General features: G+C 37.8%; 1 protein-coding gene across 1 annotated transcript in view; it reads right to left on the bottom strand.

Annotated features, from left to right (window-relative positions):
- Positions 1–20,627, bottom strand: part of LOC129362059 (probable G-protein coupled receptor 158) — a 71,049-nt gene that overhangs the window by 40,175 nt on the left and 10,247 nt on the right. The window contains exon 3 of the mRNA XM_055033381.1: positions 5,133–5,235. Within this exon, the coding sequence (XP_054889356.1) occupies positions 5,133–5,235 (103 nt within the window). The remainder of the gene's footprint in view (positions 1–5,132; positions 5,236–20,627) is intronic.

Below are 20,627 nucleotides of genomic sequence, written 5' to 3' on the forward strand. Positions count from 1 at the left end.
TCCTTGTTATCACACCGCTTTTAATGAGCTTTCTCAAACCAGCACTTGTCATTTTTTAATTTGTTAATCAGCTCTACCTGCAGACAATACTGTTGCATTTCACATCCTCATGGTTGAGTATTTGAGCCCTGGATTTAATAAGGAGCATTTAAAGATGCAGAAAAAACATTTATAAAACTGATCCTAATTCAACAAATCCCACTGTTACTCTGGCAGAGAATTGCTCCATGAGAATGTGTTAAACATCAAGACACAATCAATATCCAGTTTTTTATTTTTTATTTTTGCAAGAGACAATTTATTAATTTAACACAGTGATTTGATTCTTGCAGAGAGCACAACAGATCCTAAGACTTGTAAAGGAGAGGGCAGAAGGTAATCATAATAAAAAATTGGCACCATTTTTGTTGCAAATCGATGAGATTGTTTATCTCTCACCCTCGTTTTTTTATTGTTTAATTTGTGCCAGTTGCGATCTGTGTAGCGCTTCAAATTACATGTGAATATCAGATATAGAAAACTGCCCTGTCTACATATTAATGTTTTATTTTTTGCACAAAAAGGCTTTTCTGCCAATGAGAATAATTTAGGTCTAGCCCAGAAAAAACAATGAAATATTTAAAGTAATGTTTAATCGATGGAAGAATAAGAAAGCAGTTATGTAAACAGTAGAGGAATGTTTGGAAAATGTGCACTGGAAATGGAAATAGTCCTGAGGATAGCCAGAAAATTTCAGCAACCTATCCTGAATACATTCTGACCTCAGTATTTGACATTTAAAGGCAGGTGTGTTTGTGTGAAAATTGAAAAGTAAAAGCATCTGGGGCTAACTTCCCCCAATAGTGGGACTGAAAGCAACTTTTAGTTCAGAAAATAACTATAGTAGATCTTTGTTAAAATCCTAATCCCACCACAGTGCATGCCTAAACAATATAAAGCATATCTTTAGCCAGAGAATATGATTCAGATTGTTGAATAGTTGTACGGAGGTTTTATTGGAATCAATTCATGCAGGAATTGACGAGAATTCAGGTTGGTGTCAGAATTTGCAGATGTTTGGACATTTTATAGTTTGGGATTTTGTTTACTGAGAGAGACTGTGGATCCTTGAAAAGTCTTAATTTCATGTATCTAAAATGAATCCATTAAAATGACTTCAATTTTTTTTAAAAAATTGTCTAGGCAGGGCTATCTAATCCTGATTAAGTAGTTTTTATCTATCAGGCCAAAGTTTGAGTCAGCTCAGACCTGTTCATTGAGTTCTGACTTGAGCCAGATGAGGCTACCAGTAAGTAGCTGCTAATATACCCTGGCTAGCTAACTAGCTTTTCTGCCTCTGTTATAAGCAAGTGCAAGTTTATCGCCAGGTGGGCAAAAACTTCTGTTTTTATCACCGACTCACTTCTGTTGCCATCCAAACTGAGGAACAGCAACAAGACCTGCTGTGTGGATGTAGCTTTGGTGCAGTGATGCTGTTGAGCATGCCAGAAATACCAGCAGCAAACATCTGTTCATATGTCAGCCGTTAAGGTCAGCTGCCCTGCAACTTCAAGATGTGTTCCTGGGTCTAACATACCTGAATCAGATGGCTAAATTACCTGGCCATCTGTCTAGTTCATCAGAGTCCTGTTAATGACCTCATTATTTGACAAATGTGTTGAAGGAAAGACTGTTCTTAAGGACTGCAGCTTCAGACTCCTGGGAAACTGAGGTTCTTCTGCAAGACTGTATTGGAATACAAAGCTAAAAGAAATGAAAAAGTTTGCCTTCTGCTATCAATCAATCTGGTAAATGGGTCTTGACATTTTGTCACTTTCCAATTATGCTAGCAGTGAGTGCTTTAGAGTGAATCGAAAGAGGGGGGAAAAAAATCAAAGAGGAAATCCAAAAGCCACCTGATAAATGTTTAAGGAACAGTGAGACCTCATGTGCGTGCAATGACAGAGGTGATGAACAGCCAAGCTGACAAATGGCAGGATGATGTATGAAATACAGACACGGATACCAATACGATGACAGGAAATAATTTAAAGCCAGCATCGAGGCTTTAAATTGTCTGAACGAAAAGCACAATAAGGAAGGAAAAGAACTCACAAGGGACTCAAGGAGACCAGAAAACACAAGAGAAAGTCATTCAAAGACAGAAACGGAAAACACATAGAGCAAACGAGACTTGAGAAAAAAAAAAAAAAAAGAAGCAAGCGAAGCAGCTCTGTCCTCAACTGAACGTCTAACTGCTAGGAAAACATGATAAAACTGACTGAGTTATAACTCCATAATAATATGTTCTGGTAAATTTAAGACAGAAGTCAGTGAAGAAGCTGAATAATGTCAAAAACATCATTTTTGTTTTGAATCTAAACATCTATCTGCTGAGCTCACCTTTAATCAGAAATATTTTAAAAGGGCTGTATTGTGTGTTTTCCAGCCACATGGTGGCACTTAGCACAACCAAGTCACTATGTCACCATCAGTTGTTCTAAAAATGCTATCTATATCAAATATGACTGAAAAGAAATTTGGCTTTGTAATTTATCGCCTTGAAATTTAATTTATCGCCTTGAAATTTAATTGAGCCTCTGTCTCTTTAAGAAACTCCTGCTCTTTCTGAAACTCCGCCTCCAGGAACTCATCTCAACTTCCTGGAGGCGGAAGTTGAGATGACTTGAGAAAACAAAGCACACAAACAAAGTGTGTGTGCTTTGTTAATTACAGCAGAGGAGCTTCATCCTTGTAGGTGAAGCTACGTCCACACAGATGTTTTGCATAGCTCAATGGTTGCCATGTAGATTAAAGGTTTTCTAAAACATGCATGAAAGAATTAAGGCAAGACTCCAGGTATGTTTTGATTAGGGAATAACATTACAACATGATATAATGCTAAAAAGAAAAAGTCAATCTTAAATAATACCATCCCTTTAAATGAACTCTAATTTTCAAGACATTGGAAATAAAGACAGAGGGAAGGTTTTCCATAGGCAGCCTGTGTTTCTTTCAGTTTATTGATGGGAAACAACATAAAACCTGTTCCCACTTTGATCTACTTTTTTCTTTTGTAAAGAATAAAACTCAGGTTTCAGGCAGGAAAATCAAAGTTGCTATCAGCTGTGAACAAGAGACAGTCTGCATGTGGATTCGGAAAATGACTGTCTTCCCACACGGCGTCTCTTGACTACTCGCCTCATCAAAAGGCACTATAATAAACTTCAGCTTAGCATGTTAACCTCCCATAGCCGCTGTATGCTGGAGTCGAGAGTGTGAACCAATCAGAGCCGCCTGGTAATTTGTTCCTCATCAGGGCCGACCTTTCTGCCTGACCACACCACCAGTCAGCTTCTCAGAATGAAGATGTTTGAATGCAAAGCATGATTTGGGACAAATTGGTTTAGTTTTCACAGCGCTGTGTGTGTGAGTGTGTGTGTGTGTGTGTGTGTGCGTGCGTGCGTGCGTGCGTGCGTGTGTGTGTGTGTGTGCGTGCGCGTGCGTGCGTGCGTGTGTGTGTGTGTGTGCGTGCGTGCGTGCGTGCGTGCGTGTGTGTGTGTGTGTATGTGTGTGTGTGTGTGTGCAGCTGAAATCAGATATTACCATACGGCAATAAAAAGACATAACCTTTTGTTCTCTGTCACTGTCTGACATTAAATTAAACTAAACCTCTCCTGTTTTTCATCGGCTACAATTTACAAAATCTATTGCTAAAAAAATGAGAGACAATTGGATTAAAATGAGGAGTTTGTGGTGACCACCCCAAATTATTGTAACTTCCCGGCTGTTTGGACTTGTCATATATTTGTTTGAACATGTAAAATGTGATCATTTTTCTTTAGAATGTTGGATTTTCTTCTGTATCAATTTTTTTTTTTTTTGCATCACACAGTCACATGATCAACAGCTGAATGTTGCCACTGGCAGAAAAGACGAAGAAGACGACAGGAAGTGCTTGGAGGATCATGATGCCATGTGTTTCTTAATTACTTATGGCGGGAACAAACTTATTTGCGTGTGATTTTAATTGCGTTTTTTATCAAATGCAAAAAGTGTGTACTTTGCTTTTTACATCAGAGTAATATTAACAAAGTTTTGTGCATATTTATAGTGGAAAAGCTGCTTTTGAGGTGTTGCCTTAAAATCAAACTAGAGGGAGCCTCGGTTTAATTCAAATGTTGCCAATTAACCTATTATAAGCTTATTATTTTGTCTTGGTGTTCTGAGGATTTGGAAATAATAATAATGAAAAAGAAAATTATTAAATTTGACTACTTTCTGAAGCAGAAGTCATAAAATGTTGACCCAGAACATTTCTGAGCGTCATAACATTTAGCAAATAGAAATAATTTAATCTCAAACAGGAAGAGTTTCATTTAATGTTGGATATTAAGCAAAAACAAAACACTGTAAAAGTGTGTTAAATATCTGGTTTTACTTGTGTTAGTTTTATACACCTGACTGCAACAGGACGATTGTCCATCTGTGCTGTAATGGGTCATAAACTCGTCTTGCCAATGTGAACATTTTTGCTATTAGTGGGAAAATCCACAAGTACATTTCTATTGAAACATTTACAATAATTTAACCCTCTGAGATCAATTTTTTCCAGTTAGTCACATTAAAACCACAAAGTTTTAAGATTTCCTATGGACTCATATGCTGTTGATCACAAATAACTCATGACTGGCAAGTGGAAGTAAAAGAATATTAGGTTTTTTAAACAAATAAAAATCAAACTAAACATTTGATATATAAATATGTATAAAATTTAGTGCCACAAAATAGAGTCAACAATCATTGCACAAGAACATGAAGGTTGTGGCTGTTAACAGGGAACATGGTGGACGAGGTATGAGTTAAATGTCGCTTATTCCCTTTTGAGAGTCCAGACAAACTCATAGTACAATACCACAGTAAGCAAGGTCACAATCCTTTCTAGGAGTTTGAGGTTTTCCAGCTGTAGAAGCCGCGTACACACTTTCAGCTTTGAAAAGAACATCAGATAAAGGGTATATCTGTCAGACATGAAGGGGGGTTGTGTTTCTTGGAGTTACAATCGGCCTTTTGATCTGGCAGTGAATTGCACAAAGCAGGTTTTTTAAATTATTATTCTTTATTTTTACAATACAACGAGATTCGTAACCTACTTTTAAAGCCATTGAGCGCCACTCGGTTCGGATGGTAAAATCCTTTCCTGCACTGGCACTTGTACTTGTCCAGCACAAATCCGTGGCCGCCAACAGGAGTGCACTGGAAGAACAAAGACAGAGAGAGAAACACAGCGGATCAAAATGAGCATGGCTGACTACGGAGATCATGAGGAAGCGTGTCGCAGGAGGGAGCAGGGATGAGGGTAAGTCTGGGGCGATGTTTACTGATCTGGCGTTTTGATAGAAAGGTTAGAAATCCATGCTCTTAATGCCGTAGTGCTGCCTCCGTGTAGCAGCCTCCAGCAGAATATCTGTCTGCTGCATGGGGTGCAGCGGTTTGGATGACTGTGTGCTCTCATCTCAGCCTTGAGCAAGTTTGGATGCGAGAAACAAGGATTCACCTCACTGACTGAGCCAGTCCTCTATGTGCCGGCGGAGAGAGGAGAAGAAAGAATCCACTCAGCACCAAAGTGTTTCTGATTTAAAGAACGTCGTCTTCTTTAATGTGCTTTTCCACAAAGAAGCAACATAGTTATCCACATGCACCTCACAGTCCAGATTAAATAAAGAAAATACAGATAGCAACCAGTCTTCATAAAAGAAATTAGTAGCAGCACTAAACAGAACAAGGATTGAACCAGTCAATCGGATTAATAGTCATGAATTGTGATTGATTATTAAAAATAATCATCAACTAACTTAGTAATTGATTGATCATTTATCTGCAGTATAAAAATCATTTGCTGAAAAAATAACACAACACGTCAAAGCAGCCAAAATTGTACAAAATGCACGTATATGTTGCATTTAAGATGTATTTGCAAATATGTTTCAGCCAAAACTCCTGAAGTGGTAGATTTAGTTTCATTTGGTTCAAAATCACCAAGAGAACACTGTCATTGCATTTTATGCAAAGTTTTTTATATGATAATCATCAGAATAATCAATAGATTAATTGCTTATTAAAATATTTACAGCCTTACAACATATGATGTAGTTTGATGTTTGTGCGGTTCTCCATTGGTTGTCCTTTAAAATGACAAATTAAGCATGGTCATGATCAGGGGTTCGTCCGGTTTGGCTTCTGCAACATTATGACCCGACGCATCAGCTGACTCCCTGAATAAAATTCATTTCCATCGGTGAACGTCTTCTTCCCTGACGTCTGCAGGCATATCTGCAGATGTTAAAGCGAGGAGTCATCAAGCTTAAATTGTACAAGGAGCATTAGACATGACTTTCACACATGGATTATCCACCACTGCCCAATCCTTAACCCCATGAAAATTACTGGAGAGAGTCAGAATAACTGTCCTATCACCTCGACAGCATGTTGATGGAAAACGAAGGCGAATCTGGACGGGACATAAGGTTAACGTAATGGTTACAGGGTGGATGCACGCTAAAACTAAATCTGAAGGCGGTCCAGTGAAATATCAGAGTGCGTATCTTTTTTGTCGTCGTTCTTGGGCCTGGATGCTACGTATAACGGAGGGAAGAAGAAAGTCAACAACTTTCAGTGTTAGAAAGGTTTGCAAATTGTCTCGTGATTCAGTGAGTCTGTATGGATTAGGAGTGGCTTTGTCACCTTTTTTCTTACTAACACATGACAATAACAATAGATAATAAAGATATTAGTAAATCATATTCCTTCTGAAATCTATTCTTAGATTTGGACATAAAATGTTGCTTTTTAAGATAGATTTATTTTTGTTGTTAAATGATTTCTTGATTCTACATATCAGTATGGAAGAGGATTAAAGTCACTGAAAATAATTACTTTTTCTCACAATTCTGAATTTAATCTTATGAGATTAAAGAAAAATTTTTTTTTTCAAAACTCTATTCCTCTTCCAAAGGTCAGAGGTGAAACTGGACCAAAAAGATGCCTAATTAATTACAATTGATTTATTATTGAGTAATGAAGACAACTGTTTTTTTGTTTTTTTTTTTCTCAAAGACAATGTTGGTTTGGATAACTTTTTCCCTTTAACAAATCAAATGACTGTTTGAAAACAGATTTTTGGATTTTCTCCATTTAGCTTTGTCTAATCTAAAAATGTGTTTCATACCATAATACATTATTTTGTTACACACACAAAAAAAAAAGCAAAACAGTGGAAATCTACCCATACAATGCAGCCTGCAAGCTTTCTCTCTTCTCAATGAAGTGAAAAATCCACACTTGACTACAAAGGGTGCCACATATGACACATAACACTGAATAACCAAAGCTCTGTCCACAGTGATGACTGTGATCGTTTTTCTCACTGCAGTGTTTAGTCTCAGTAATGAGCTTGTTTCAGGCATGTTATTGATTCTCCCACATCTTCTGCACACTCCTCTGCAGAGCAAAAGCTGCAGACGCCCCGCTTGCAAACATGCCCGACATCAGGGGAAATCACTGAGCTTTGCCAGGGAACCAGGAAACTAATTGATATCTAAATTAGGAATTTGGGGTCGTTTGCAGATTTTTTGAGCAGCAGTAAAAATTCCGGCTTGAGTCGACAACCGGCGGAGCTCCATAAGCTCGCTGACCATCTGGATCGCAAACATGAACACATTCGCACACAGTACAGAAACAAACAGTGGACCATGACAACGCATTGCAACTAAATAATTCATTAAACATTTTCAATGAATGTTCTTAAGTGGTGCATTTCATTTCACTTTGTTGAAAACGACAATAAGTAATTAATAAATAATTAATAAATAATTAATACAATTAATAAATATGGTTTTTTTAAACATATTTATTAAAACAGTCTCTCTAAAATATGAGATGGCTAATCTGTGGAGAGATGAGCAATTAAAACAATCTAATCAGAGCGTTGTCTATCAACCTTGTGCATGTGCTGCTCAATGCGCTAATGGTCTAGCTAGCTTTAGCACTGGTGACAGACTCCCACTGTGGTAAGCAAGTGGTAGCCTGATTGGCAGCATTAAGTCCCTCCTCTTTGCTCTGATTGGTTGTTTTCTGACAGAGCGATGTACTTGTTCACACGACAGCAGGTCCACACGGAGATGGCATGTGATCTTTTCACAGGTTATCTGTCTCATACCATACTGTCAAATATATATATAATAAATATATATATATATATATATATATATATATATATATATATATATATATATATATATATATGTATATATATATATACACTGCTCAAAAAATAAAGGGAACACTCAAATAACACATCCTAGATCTGAAAGAATGAAATAAATATGAGAATAATTTCCACCTGTTGTCTCTTCCATTTGCACAACACCTGGTGACATTGATTGTCAATCAGTGTTGCTTTCTAAGTGGACAGTTTGATTTCACAGAAGTTTGATTTACAAAATAAATAAATACAAAAAAAAAATTAAAGTCACATACTCCTGCTATAAGTGGTGAGAGAAGCTGCACAAGAGAATAGAAATTAAATAAACATTTATCACTAATTCAGCTTGAGGGCAGAAATATGAGTTATTCTAGAGACTTATTCTCTCTTCATCTTCCACTTAGTAAAATACTTACCACTAGATTTCTGTCCAGGAAGAACTCTGCATGCTGATGTTCCCTGCAGAATGTCTGCACAGATCTTTTTTTTTTTAATTTCCTTTTTTTTCCCAAAGCTGACAAACAACCTCATACCTCCAAACTGCGAAGCAACAAGCGAGAAGGAGGTGCTGCCGAGGGTGTAAATGTCTGGTCTGGAGAGTAAACAGTTGGCAGGATAAACAGAGACCATAAATCAGTGCTTGATTGTCACGTAAGAGATGGAAGGCAGACATGAGAGTCATGATGCCTCCATCATTTCCATTTTTACAAGAAATGATGCGACTCTCACGCGTCGTGCCATTACCCTAAAAATATTGTTGAGCTCGGTCTTCACATCGATACATAATAAATGTTTGAAATGTAAGAGTGATCAAATAATGCTGTGTGAGGAAACTTTTTTAATTTTCTCGTTAGCATATTAGTAATATTTTCACGTCAGCGGATAAACAGCGTTAAAAGGATGAATCTTCATGCTGGGTGAAAGTGAGGACGGTTTGAGTGACAGTGAGAGAGAAACTAAATGTCATGTATCAAGTTGCCAAACAGTGATATTGCCATAAACAGCTGTGAAAAAAAAGGGACACCTTAAGATGTCTACATGTTGTGATTTGTGGATTTTTAATATCACTTCTGGAGAAATAGTGAAAGAAAAAGGAATTCTGTGAAAATGTTCTTTAAAAAATAGATTTTAAAATATAAGTATTTAGGCATGAAGAGGTCATGTGTGGCAGAAACCGCATAGAGCAGAACGGGAAAAGAATCTTAGACCGGGTATGAAGCACGAGGGTGAACAGGACAGGATCCTGCAACATGACAGTGACCCAGAAACATCCCAACACATGGCATCGTTAGCTTACAAAGTTTCAGCAATTCAGCTGGATTTAAACAGCAAATTTCACATTTCCTTTTACTTCAAAGCGAGTGTAGTTGGAGCAAACCCAGCACAGGGCTCCATCTGATAAGTGACATTGAAAATAAAAGATTGTCTTCGGTGCGCTTCAAAACTAAACACATTTTCTAATTGAGAATTTATTTGAGGAAGACTCAAGCAGCACACCAGAATTTATTATGAACATCATCTTTGGCTTACTTCAAAGAAAGAGAGGACTCATTAATAAGACATGCCCAGGGATTCTGAGGTGGGCAAAAAATGATATATGTGGTTTATTTTAAGACTTTATTGCGCCCCGTGCTTCCAAGGAAACACCATCACTTTCTTTCCTTCTTTCTTTTTTTGCACTCAAACTATTTGCTATGGATATCTGAAATTGGTTTCCAAACACAAATACAAACGAAATACAGAAAGCACGAACATCACGCTTTAAGACGTGGGCTTTGACTCAGATTAATTCAACCTTTGGCTCTCCACTGTCGGTTCAAGTGTGGTTTTAACAATGTTGCTTTTCCAGCAGAAATCCCATGTAGCAACCCACAAAGAGGTGCTTGTAAAGGGCAGGAATTAAGCGGCACCAAGGCCAGCCTGTTTATTTTTCCTTAGCAAGTATGAAAGAGTAATGAAACAGTCGTTCTGAACTGATTTGAAACAGTCGACACGTTTCAGGGTGATGAATTACAGCAGATTCGAGGCGAGAGGAGCATTTTCCTTTCAAAGAATGGTTAGGGTTACATTTACTGCATTCCTCTAGTTTGACAGAGCGCACGGCATTCAGAGAAGCTAAAATGCTTGATATATTTGTGCAATATAAAAGCAGTCAGGTGGATTTTTTTCCCCCCCAAAGAAGAAACTCCATGTCTCAGAAATGAAAGCTGAGCTTTTCATGATGACCTGTTTACTTAGATCTGAACAAGTACTTCTCCTGTTCGCTTCCATTATTTATAAGAGAAAACAGTCAGCCACTGAAGATCTCTCAATCTCCAAGTGAGAAGTCAAACCTTTTGTATATATATATATAAAAAGTCTCTGCACTATGTGGCGAATGAACCACATAGCTGAGTTCTTGATGCAGCGGCGCCGCCAGGAATCTTGGCCCCTGTTACATCTGGCTCAAGGTCATAACAAAAATGGAAGACCATGCAGTGGTTAAAGTGCATAAAAAAGGAATATTTATTAACAAAACAACAATGTATTGTGGATGTCAGTATCAGTAATGCAAATGCTTGGATGTGACGTATGAGTGGATATGGAAGTATCGAGATGCAAAAACAAAGACAAACTCAAATGTGCAAAAGGAAGGGAGCTGAGGCCTGGCAACAAAATGTTTCCTAACTTGTCATTTCCTCCAGCTTTAGCTTATCTTTAGCTTAGCAACTAGCTAACAAAGATAGAAGGGAAACTCAGAATTATTTATTCTCAACAGCTATGAAAGGACCACAAAAACGATTGCTAAAGCGAAAGCGCTATATTTTCCATTGTAGAAACACGGCCTGATGTATCATCCCCCTGCATCTCTGCTGCATAAAATTACCTGGGCTGTTTACAGGTTGACCTTGGCCGTGACAGCCTAATGTCACCACCTGTCATCTACTCCACCAAACTCAACTCAGCCAATTGTACTGTGGCGGTAGCAGTGGAAAGGTAGGGTGGCTGCTATGAACAACAGGTACTCACAAGGAATTGGAGTGGAGAAAGTTTGAATATCTCTCAGAATAAACTAAAGCTAATAATAATTATAATAATAATCTCTATTGTCTGTAAATGTCGGTGGGAATTTGCCTTTGTTTTTGCATGATGGTTAAAAAAAACACAATACATAAAAATAATTTAAAAAAAAAGGATTGCAGGAGAATCACAAACTTTCAAACCAGCAATGGACACAACTTCAGAAATGAATCCAGAACCAAGTGCTAGTGACCACTTATTTACATCGTGGGGCTGGAAATGACACCAAACCAAAGAAACAGCAAGATTTCTCCCAGTGTATTATAAACCTGGCATACATTAGATGGGTTCTTTAATCCCAGACTATCAGGAAGACAGATTAAGAGCGTTTAATAGCTGCAAAGGTAAAATTAAACTCTTTCTGGGTTAGATCTTCACACCAGTTTTGATCATCCGCCTTACCGCTCAAGAAATATTATAGCACTTTAAATCTTCCTCAAGAAACGGCCACAAATTTTTACAGGGCCCTGAGAAAACACCAGTGAGTTTCTCATATTAGAAGTGTAATAAATATTTTATTTTAGATATCTGGTTTCTTTTTCCAGAAGCAATCTGCAATTGAAAAAAAATAAGCCGTCTTTACATTTATTATAGAACACCTTTATTTTTGCCTTGAAGTGTGACATGCCTGTTTTTGAAATTTTTCCTCACTGTGCAATTGGACATGAAGTTGTGAACATGACACTATAGGTGGTAAGAGAGAAAAAGAGGCAGAGAATGAGAGCAGCACCCTTTGGAGATCTATAAATACACTGGAAGCAATAAACCCTAACAGCATTACAACCACTCTGTCTCCAGGGTACATGAAGCTCCCTGCTGTTGTTTCACAGAGAGTCTCGTGAGCACAAGCGCTGGAGGACAGAAGACCTTGGTCTGTCTGGAATATCTCTCGCTGAGCTCTCATTACAAATGTGCACATAACTTTGATAATATTCCACTAATGTTAAAAAAAACAACATAATTTCGCAGTTGAGGTGTTCCCAATATTATAAATCACTTTAATAAGTTTGTTCACGTGATAAGTAATTAAAAGATATGGTGGCATCATTCCACTTCCTGTTGTTTTCTCCGTGTTTTCATCACGTGACTCGTGTGATGCAGACAAAAATGTTTCCGTTGTCGTTTTGCAAGATACTCACATTTTGATGGAGCCCAAAATCTACCTCATTCTCGTGCAAAAACATGAGTTTTTTTTCCAATTAAGCAAATTTGTTTTTGTAATACCAATTTGTGCAGGTTCCAGATAATGACTGGAGACGCTGGGTTTTCTGACCTCGTCATGTTGTCAGTTTTTCCACATTTTGAACTTATTTAAAACTTATTTAAAAAGATTTTCCAGCAAAATGAGCTGCCAGGAAAACATGTCAGGAGTGAAATGTTAAACTGAGGATGCTGTGGAGGCGCAGGTGTTAAACACAACCCACATATGAGGGCTCAATCTGTTGCAGGTTTGATTCCTGGCCTGGCGCGACCTTTGCCGCATGTCTTCCCCCTTCTTCCATTTTCCACATTCCTTTCAAATAAAGGCCTCCATAGCCAATAAAATCTTTTGAAAAAAGAAATGTTAAACTGAGTGATGGGTGATGTAGCCTACAAAATAAAATCTATGATTTAAAACAATGTAATCTTCAAAAACAGAAAATTTGATTAATCAATTAAGTTGGTAATCGCCCTACCATGGTTAAAACTTATCAGATGGGCTGCAGATATCTGGCTGGGCGGTCTCTGTTAGTAAAGATCTGATGGTTGCTATTGAGTTGAAAATCTTTCATTGGCAGCCATTAAGCTGCAGGCATTAGATTAGAAAGTGAATAGTGTATGTTTATGGAGCATGAAACCTCCCTGGTGACTGCGACTCTCTTACTCACACACATTTTTTCTTCTACTTCAGCCTAATTAAAGATTACCAGTAAATGGAGGGGGAAATCCTAGATTTGGCACACTGTTCTGAGTTTTACATGGACATTTAAAAACAACAAAGAAATATTTTAACATGAACAAAAGAAAATACTGGTGGCAACTTTTAGTTCCAAAATAGGAATGTGCTGAAATCTAAATGAAACTGCAAGTTTAAGTCATTTTGTCCATTTTAATAACAAGTTTGGTTTATATTTATGATCATTGTTCTGGTGGGCCACTCTTTGTTCCATCTTTTGTTGTTGACTGAGGTTAAGTTCAAGAGTTTGGAGGTATTTGTCCAACCAATCAATATTCTTGCCACAGTTGTGGTTTACAGTGGTTTTAAGGCCTCACTTTGACTCCTTTGAACATTTTTTTGTTCAAGCGTATCAGTAAGAAATAAAGAAAAAACTTTTCTCTGAAAGGCATTCAGCTTGTCCAGGTAGGCCTCTGCAGATTTCTGTCAATTTTGAAAGCAACCAACCCAGCGTTGTTTTGGCAATATTTGGAACTACAGGGGAGGGAATATGTACGACTCGTGAATTTAAAAATGTTCTGGAGTTCCCGAGAAGAATCTTATTACGTATGATTTAGAAAACTTCTTCTTATATATAACTCTTTAAACTATTATAATTAATGAAAATGCTTGCAGTTTTAGGTAGCATAATCAGTCCTTTAAAACTGACAGGTTCAGATTATTTTTAAATGCTCCAAATAAATGGCAATCATGCCTATGATGAGTGTATACAAGCTTTTGAGCAGAGCTGTAGCCGTTTAGATGTTGCACAGATAAATTCTGTCCAACTTCCTCGCTCTGCCAAGAGAGAGTGAGTTTTTTGTGATGTACAGGATGTTTGTCAGGGTAATAAAGCCTTCGTCCCACTTCCCACCAACCAAAGAACCACCAAAGGCAGGAAAGACTTCAAGTTAAACGACAACGTCTAGAACGGCGCAAAATCGGCTGAAACGGCCCATGATGTCCTGCAAACTGAATCTGCTAACTACTTTATGGGAAACCAGGAGCTTCTGTGATGAAAAACATCAAATTATGCCTCAAACAATAAAAACTGCCAAATGGGATGAAAACCATTTTTTTCTGTCCTTGAATAATTGACTTCATCATTTATATATCAACGTAAAAATGCATTAATGACTACAGTTTTATTCTTGCTCTGTGTTGAAATCGTGCCTTATTTGTGAATGAAGTAGCCAAATGATCAAATACATATATCTTTATAAAGAGCTAGATTGTGGATCGGTCTAAAACGAAGGTCATATTATCATTGAAATAATGTATTCAAAGCAATTATACTATCAAATGACTCCTGTTTGTTAAGGATGGAGCAATGCTTAGCGATACTTTTAAATGACACCAGAGTTAAGTCATGTCAAACTGTCACCATACGCCCTGCGTCCCCCGACAGAGAATCCATCCTTCAATATGCTACAGAGTACAAGTTAAACTCTCTAGAAGGCCAGCTCATTGAATTAAATAGAAAGGTAATTAAGTTTCAGCAGTTTGCTGCAGTTTGGTGCAGCTTTGAATGTAAATGCTACTGATGGCTGAGATGATAAGAATGAAAAATGGTTCTCAAAAACACACTTTTGTCGCCCAGCGGAGCAAAGACTGGCTAAATCTTTCAGTATTTATCTAAACATTGCTGTTGTGGAGCGTTGGCCTGAGTTCAACTCAGGAGAAGACAGGAAGGGGAGTAAAGGGAGAGAAAGCTGCGTCGTTGCCTGCTGGTAGTCTGGACTTAAACGGGATTGCGATGCTGTGACCTAAAACAAAACGTCCTCTAAAGTCTTCCAAAGTACCTTCATTTAAGCGACTCTGGCAAGACAAGTGGGACATAATTCCTCCACATGATTGACAAAGGGTTATTGCCAGTTGTCATCAACTCATCATGGTGTCGCTCATTACCGCCCAGCTGGCAAGAAATGACTTGGAAGTCATTTTTTAAATTGAATTTTGGTTGATATTCTCACTTTAGAAAGAAGCCATTATAAAAAAATTTGCATTTGTTTGACAGAAAGTTTATTGTTTATTTTTGTTTTTATTTGATATTATTGCACCGAGGAGAGAACTGTGACCCAGTTTGGTTGTGCTTGTGAAATGTACAATGACAATAAAGACTTTACTTTACTTAATTTTTACATTACTTTACTGTACCAGGTGGGGACTAAATAGTTATTTTAATCACCATATTTATGGTGATTTGTTTCAAAATGGAACCAAACATTCAACGTAAGACAGCATCTACTTATTTCCCAGTCCAACATTGCTGAATTTCTGCAACAAATTTCCTAAAGTTGTTGTTTTAAAGTAATCTCTTTCTGTTATCGACAATAAGCTGAGCTCACAAGTTCAGAGTGGGAAAGTAAAAGAGAATGACGAAGACCGATTACATAACAATCGCTTGAAGTTCGTGTGACTATTTCATGTCCAAAGCTGGCAGAAGTGAGATGATGCTATGTTAGCAGATGGGGTGATAATCTCCTTCTGGTCTTTACTTATCCCCTAGAGGAGTTGATTTGCTTCAAGAAATTTGATTCTCAGATAAGAAGCGAGGCTTTGAGAGTTAAAAAAAAAGCATATGGAAGCAGAGAGAGTTTAGAGAAGGCCAAGAGAAGGAGAAGAAGAAGGAAAACACCTAAACATAAACAAAGGGCAAGGGGGAGAGACAGAGGGGCAACTCTCTTTGGCTGTGGCAGGATTTTATGCTCATTAGCAGAGCTCTGACTTTAAAGACCCGCTATCTCCATCGGCACGTTTCACAAGACCGGCTGCAAAAAACAAGACTGAGAGACGACTCAGTACTACTCCAAAACACTCACATAATACGGAAAAAAATAAATTACATAAACCTACTAAGATGCATCATGTCAAAAATCACCCACACCAATCATCATCCTCGCGCGTCTTCGTCTAATTATATAAGCAGCGGATCCTTATGTAAGAATCTTCCCCCTACGACTGACTGCATCCATAATGCATGAGGTCCTGTATTTGGTACACGGTGACACATCCTACCTTCCTTCCCATTCCCTCTGTATCTGGGCACAACGCGAAACGGTACAGGAAGGCGGAGAACGATGACCCAACGGGAAAGCTGCAAACAGACTCGCTGAAATGAAGGTGGTGGTGCGGGGAATAAAGGTTAAATCATGGGACTTCGTGGGAATGGAAAGCATCGAGCTCTGAGCTTGTTAGTGCATTTAATTAAATGTGAATGTGATAAATAGAAATCTGTGTTTTTGCAAATGGAAGTTCTTTTGATGACACTAGCAAACAATTGTACATGTTTTTTGGTGAATTATTTTGTATGCAGCATCCTCCGTAACTACTATTTGTAAAAATAAAAATAAAAAAATTCTGGAAAAGAAATGAGATCAGAAATTATATATATATATATATATATATATATATATATATATATATATATATATATATATATATATATATATATATATATATATATATATATGAAAAACATATTTACCAAACAGGGTTCAGGCTGCTAAAAACAGAATTTCAAGTTAAATGTACTGCAGCTGTCGCACTGGGCAATGTCAGCTCTGAGAGGAAGAGCAGCGGATTCTGGAGATCACATGAGGCTCCTTCACATTACTAAGATTTCATTATGATGTTTCTCTTCCACTGAGCCTCAGGGTATGTTTGTGCTGCTGGAGAGAAGGCAATGAGCCTCACATTGACTTTCCACAGCTCATTTCCCCCCCCAAAAAAAGAAGAAAAACACTAGATAACAAAGCTCTGAAATGATCTGGCTTATGTGCGCCTGTGGTCTGCTGACAGACTGTTTTAGGAATTTTATTCTATTTTTTTAAGGAAACAACTGGACTGTTCAGGCTTGGATTGTTATGGGAGAATGCTGGTAAGGTCCCAAAACACCGCATTAAAGTATGGGTAATAGTCTGGCTAAACAGCAGAACTCAGCGATTGATCACACAAAGCAGTGAACAAGCTGAGGAAAGAAATGGAAGCAGCGAAGCACAGATGGAGAGATGGAGTCAAACATGTAAAGGGAGCGGACGAAATGAAAGCCCGCACCTTTCTCTTTTGCTTTAAAAGAAAAAAGCAAAAGCCATACTGAGTGGCAGTAACCATCTTTAAAGAGCTCTTTTGTTGTGTAATGTAACATTTCTGATCTCCCAATTTAATCTCCCATTTCTTTCCTGTCTCCACTAAACCAACTATCTTATCCTCTTCTACTTATTGTGCTGGTTTCTTCCACAACTTTCTGCATTGTCAGAAAGTTGTGTTTCGCTGCTGTTTGAGCAGCAAAGCAAATACCAATTTCCGCTCCCACTGTAGAACCATCATCATCTGAAACACAGCGAACATCTGGTGTGGACTAAATTGGCTGAATACCAGAAACAGTTGTTGCTCCTATTGCTTACTGAGTGAATGTGAATCTGGTTGTAATTTCGTTTCCTGCTCATGTTGGTTTGCGTTTGACTGCGTTTTCTAAAGTGGTAATCAGAGAACCGTAGTGAATGTTACATTATGCCGTCTAAAACTGAGTCATCTGAAGTTGTTTTTATTCACATTTGGAGAAGCACGATTTTGTTATTTTGAAAAATGATTCATTTACAAATATGTATATTCCATACGCTAATAGAGGTGCATCTCAGAAACTTAGAATGATTAATTACACACGTAGTAACGTATTTCAAGTATTTAAATTGGTTAATTTAGCTAATAATGGATTCCAGGCAGTGATCATTTAGAATTTAAAAAAAGCATGCTGTATTGCTTTAAACAAGTAAAAACAATTCTCTCACACATGAGAGGCTGAATTTGAGGCTTTTATCAGATGAAAGCTATATCACTCTGCAGAATGAATATACATAAATATGAGTATCTTTGTTGTACGAGTGCAAAAAAATTTGTAAATAAGTCACAAGAAATCAAATTAAGTTTATCCAAGTTAATTTTTTTTACTTGAAACGCAAAAGCTAAATTTGATTAACGTTATTTTTTTATTACTCCTGGCCAGTTAATGCTTTTTTTTTCAGTGTATGTAAGACGACAGGAAACACAACCTGTGGTTGCAGCTTGCATATAAATATGAGCTGTGCTTGTTGCATTTACCAAAGAGGAAAAAATAGACACCTTTCGTCATAATTACAAAAAAACATATCACTACGAGACTGTGAAATAAGGTGTCTATTATTTTTTCTTTGCTAAATGCAATGTACTACTCAGCCTAGGTTTGGTGGAAAGAAGAAGAAAATAAAGGCTTTATTTTGCCCTCACTGTGAGAACAGAAGATTCCATACAAACAGAAGCACCATCTGTGCAGGAGAAGCAGCACCCGTCATATTGGAGCAGACAGCTGCCACCAGCTGAGAGTGGCTTATAAACAATGCAGGGGGTCAAACATTAAAAAAAAGCCTCCCATCTACCGTCTAACTACATACAAACATGGGCATGTGGGGGGTCCACATACCAAGAACGTGGTTAATTATTCAGCCCATCTCTCTGCAATCCATTATGCTGCATGTATTATACATCCTACTGCCAGCAACATGCCTGCACAGCCCCTTTTCCCTGCACCGCCTTATCCAGAACCAGCGCTGTGCTACAAACACACTGCAGCGAAGGTGAGGGCGAACAGCCTGGAGCCACTCCTCCTGCACGCCAAACATGCACATCCATCTCCCCCGTTCTGTCATCAGTCAATGTGGCAAAATGTGATGTATGCCTGCTGCTGGTTCCAGCTCAGCGGTCACGCTGAAAGCGGTTCTTATTTACACCAGCCCTCTCGACAACACGTGTTCCTCATCGTAACCCCCATGGAGGGGCCTTGTGACACTATTCACACCTCTGGATTTTTTTCAAATAGTCGGTCAGCGGGATATTTTTATGCATTTTATTGATATTTCTATTATCTTTCTGGTGATCAACGTCTGAAAAAGTGTGTCATTTTGTATTGAGTCTCACTTAGCCAATACCATTAGAGAAAAATGCATGTAATCATTGATTCTGGTCTTTTTTGGGTAACATCTCTGCCAGCTGGATCAGACTATAGAAAGGGCTCACGAGGGCAATAGTTCAGGATTTTGGGGGGCAGGCCCAAAGATTTTTTTTGTTGAATATATACTATATTTCACAAATATTTTACTGTGTATAAAGCTAAAAAGTGCAAATTAGGTGAGTTTTATTAATACTTTCAGGATTTGTACTAAAATAAGCCACATTTAAATATTTGAAAATGAAAATGCTATAGTAGATTTCTTTGGAAACAACATGGAGTTATTGGCTATTCCTACAGGAGACTACCTGTAATCTGCATCAGTAAAATCTTTTTTTTTCCCTTAGTGCACAAGGCACTAAAACTCAAAACTGACTCCAGCCCAGGAGCCCACATTGTTTTAAGTCCGGCCCTGTTTGCCAGATTTGCACATCCAGAGTCAGAAATGTTATTTGTTCTGATTTAAAAAATAGGTCAGTCAGATCAGATGTGACCATCAATTCTCACATCCTTCAAAAGATTCTGAATTTTATGTTGATCTGGTCTTTGACTAGGCCATTCTAAGACATTGTAGCGCAGAGGGACATCTTGTATCTGGCTGTGGTCTTCATCACACCAAATCTGACCACGTTATCCCCGACCCGACCACAGGAATAGTGTGTTCAGGATTATTTAGGTTGATTTTATTCCAGACACAGAATAGTGTTTTTATACATTATACTCTTTTAATTAGGCTATTATTTTTTAATCATTTTTTATTTTATTATTTTTTGCAAATTGATGCCATTAAAATAAACTGAATAGAAATGACCCTCCCACTTCACTACGACGCCTCATTTTGCTTTATGTTGTCAGATAAAATGCCAATGAAATGCATTTTGTTTGCTTTTGTAATGCGATAAAATGACAAAACAGTTCATGCCCATATTGGCTCTTTGTATGCCAAAAATAGCAAATTCAGGTGGTGACTAATTAAGACATCACCACCTTTAACTTGATATTTTGTCAGTTTCTTAAGTGTGCAGGGCCCACACTCCTGTTGAAGCACCTTTCACAAAATACTGTGTCAGAAAAACACCTGCTTGATGAAATCAGAGCACGGTGTTGGTTATTAAAATATTTCAGGAGCACATCTTAAAACTCTTCAAAAGCTTCCGTCCTACCCAGCCTTTCATGGCTTCACATTTTACGTGAGCAGAATGATGGCTTTCCTCTTCCAGCTGATGCTCTCAAAGTGAGCAAAGTGGTGTGAAGCAAAAAAACAAACAAAAAAAAAAAAAAAACCTATATATTTAAAAAGCTACAGCAAAATGTCTTTTGTTAAGCTTTTGCTCGATAAATTGGACTTTTCTGATTCGTAGCATCATGTACAGGGCGTCTTGAACAGAAGTGACTGAGCATGAATTAAAAACAGATCCAATATCATG

This window comes from Poeciliopsis prolifica, unplaced genomic scaffold (assembly GCF_027474105.1).
Source record: "Poeciliopsis prolifica strain line A6 unplaced genomic scaffold, Auburn_PproV2 SCAFFOLD008, whole genome shotgun sequence".
Classification (NCBI taxonomy): Eukaryota; Metazoa; Chordata; class Actinopteri; order Cyprinodontiformes; family Poeciliidae; genus Poeciliopsis; species Poeciliopsis prolifica.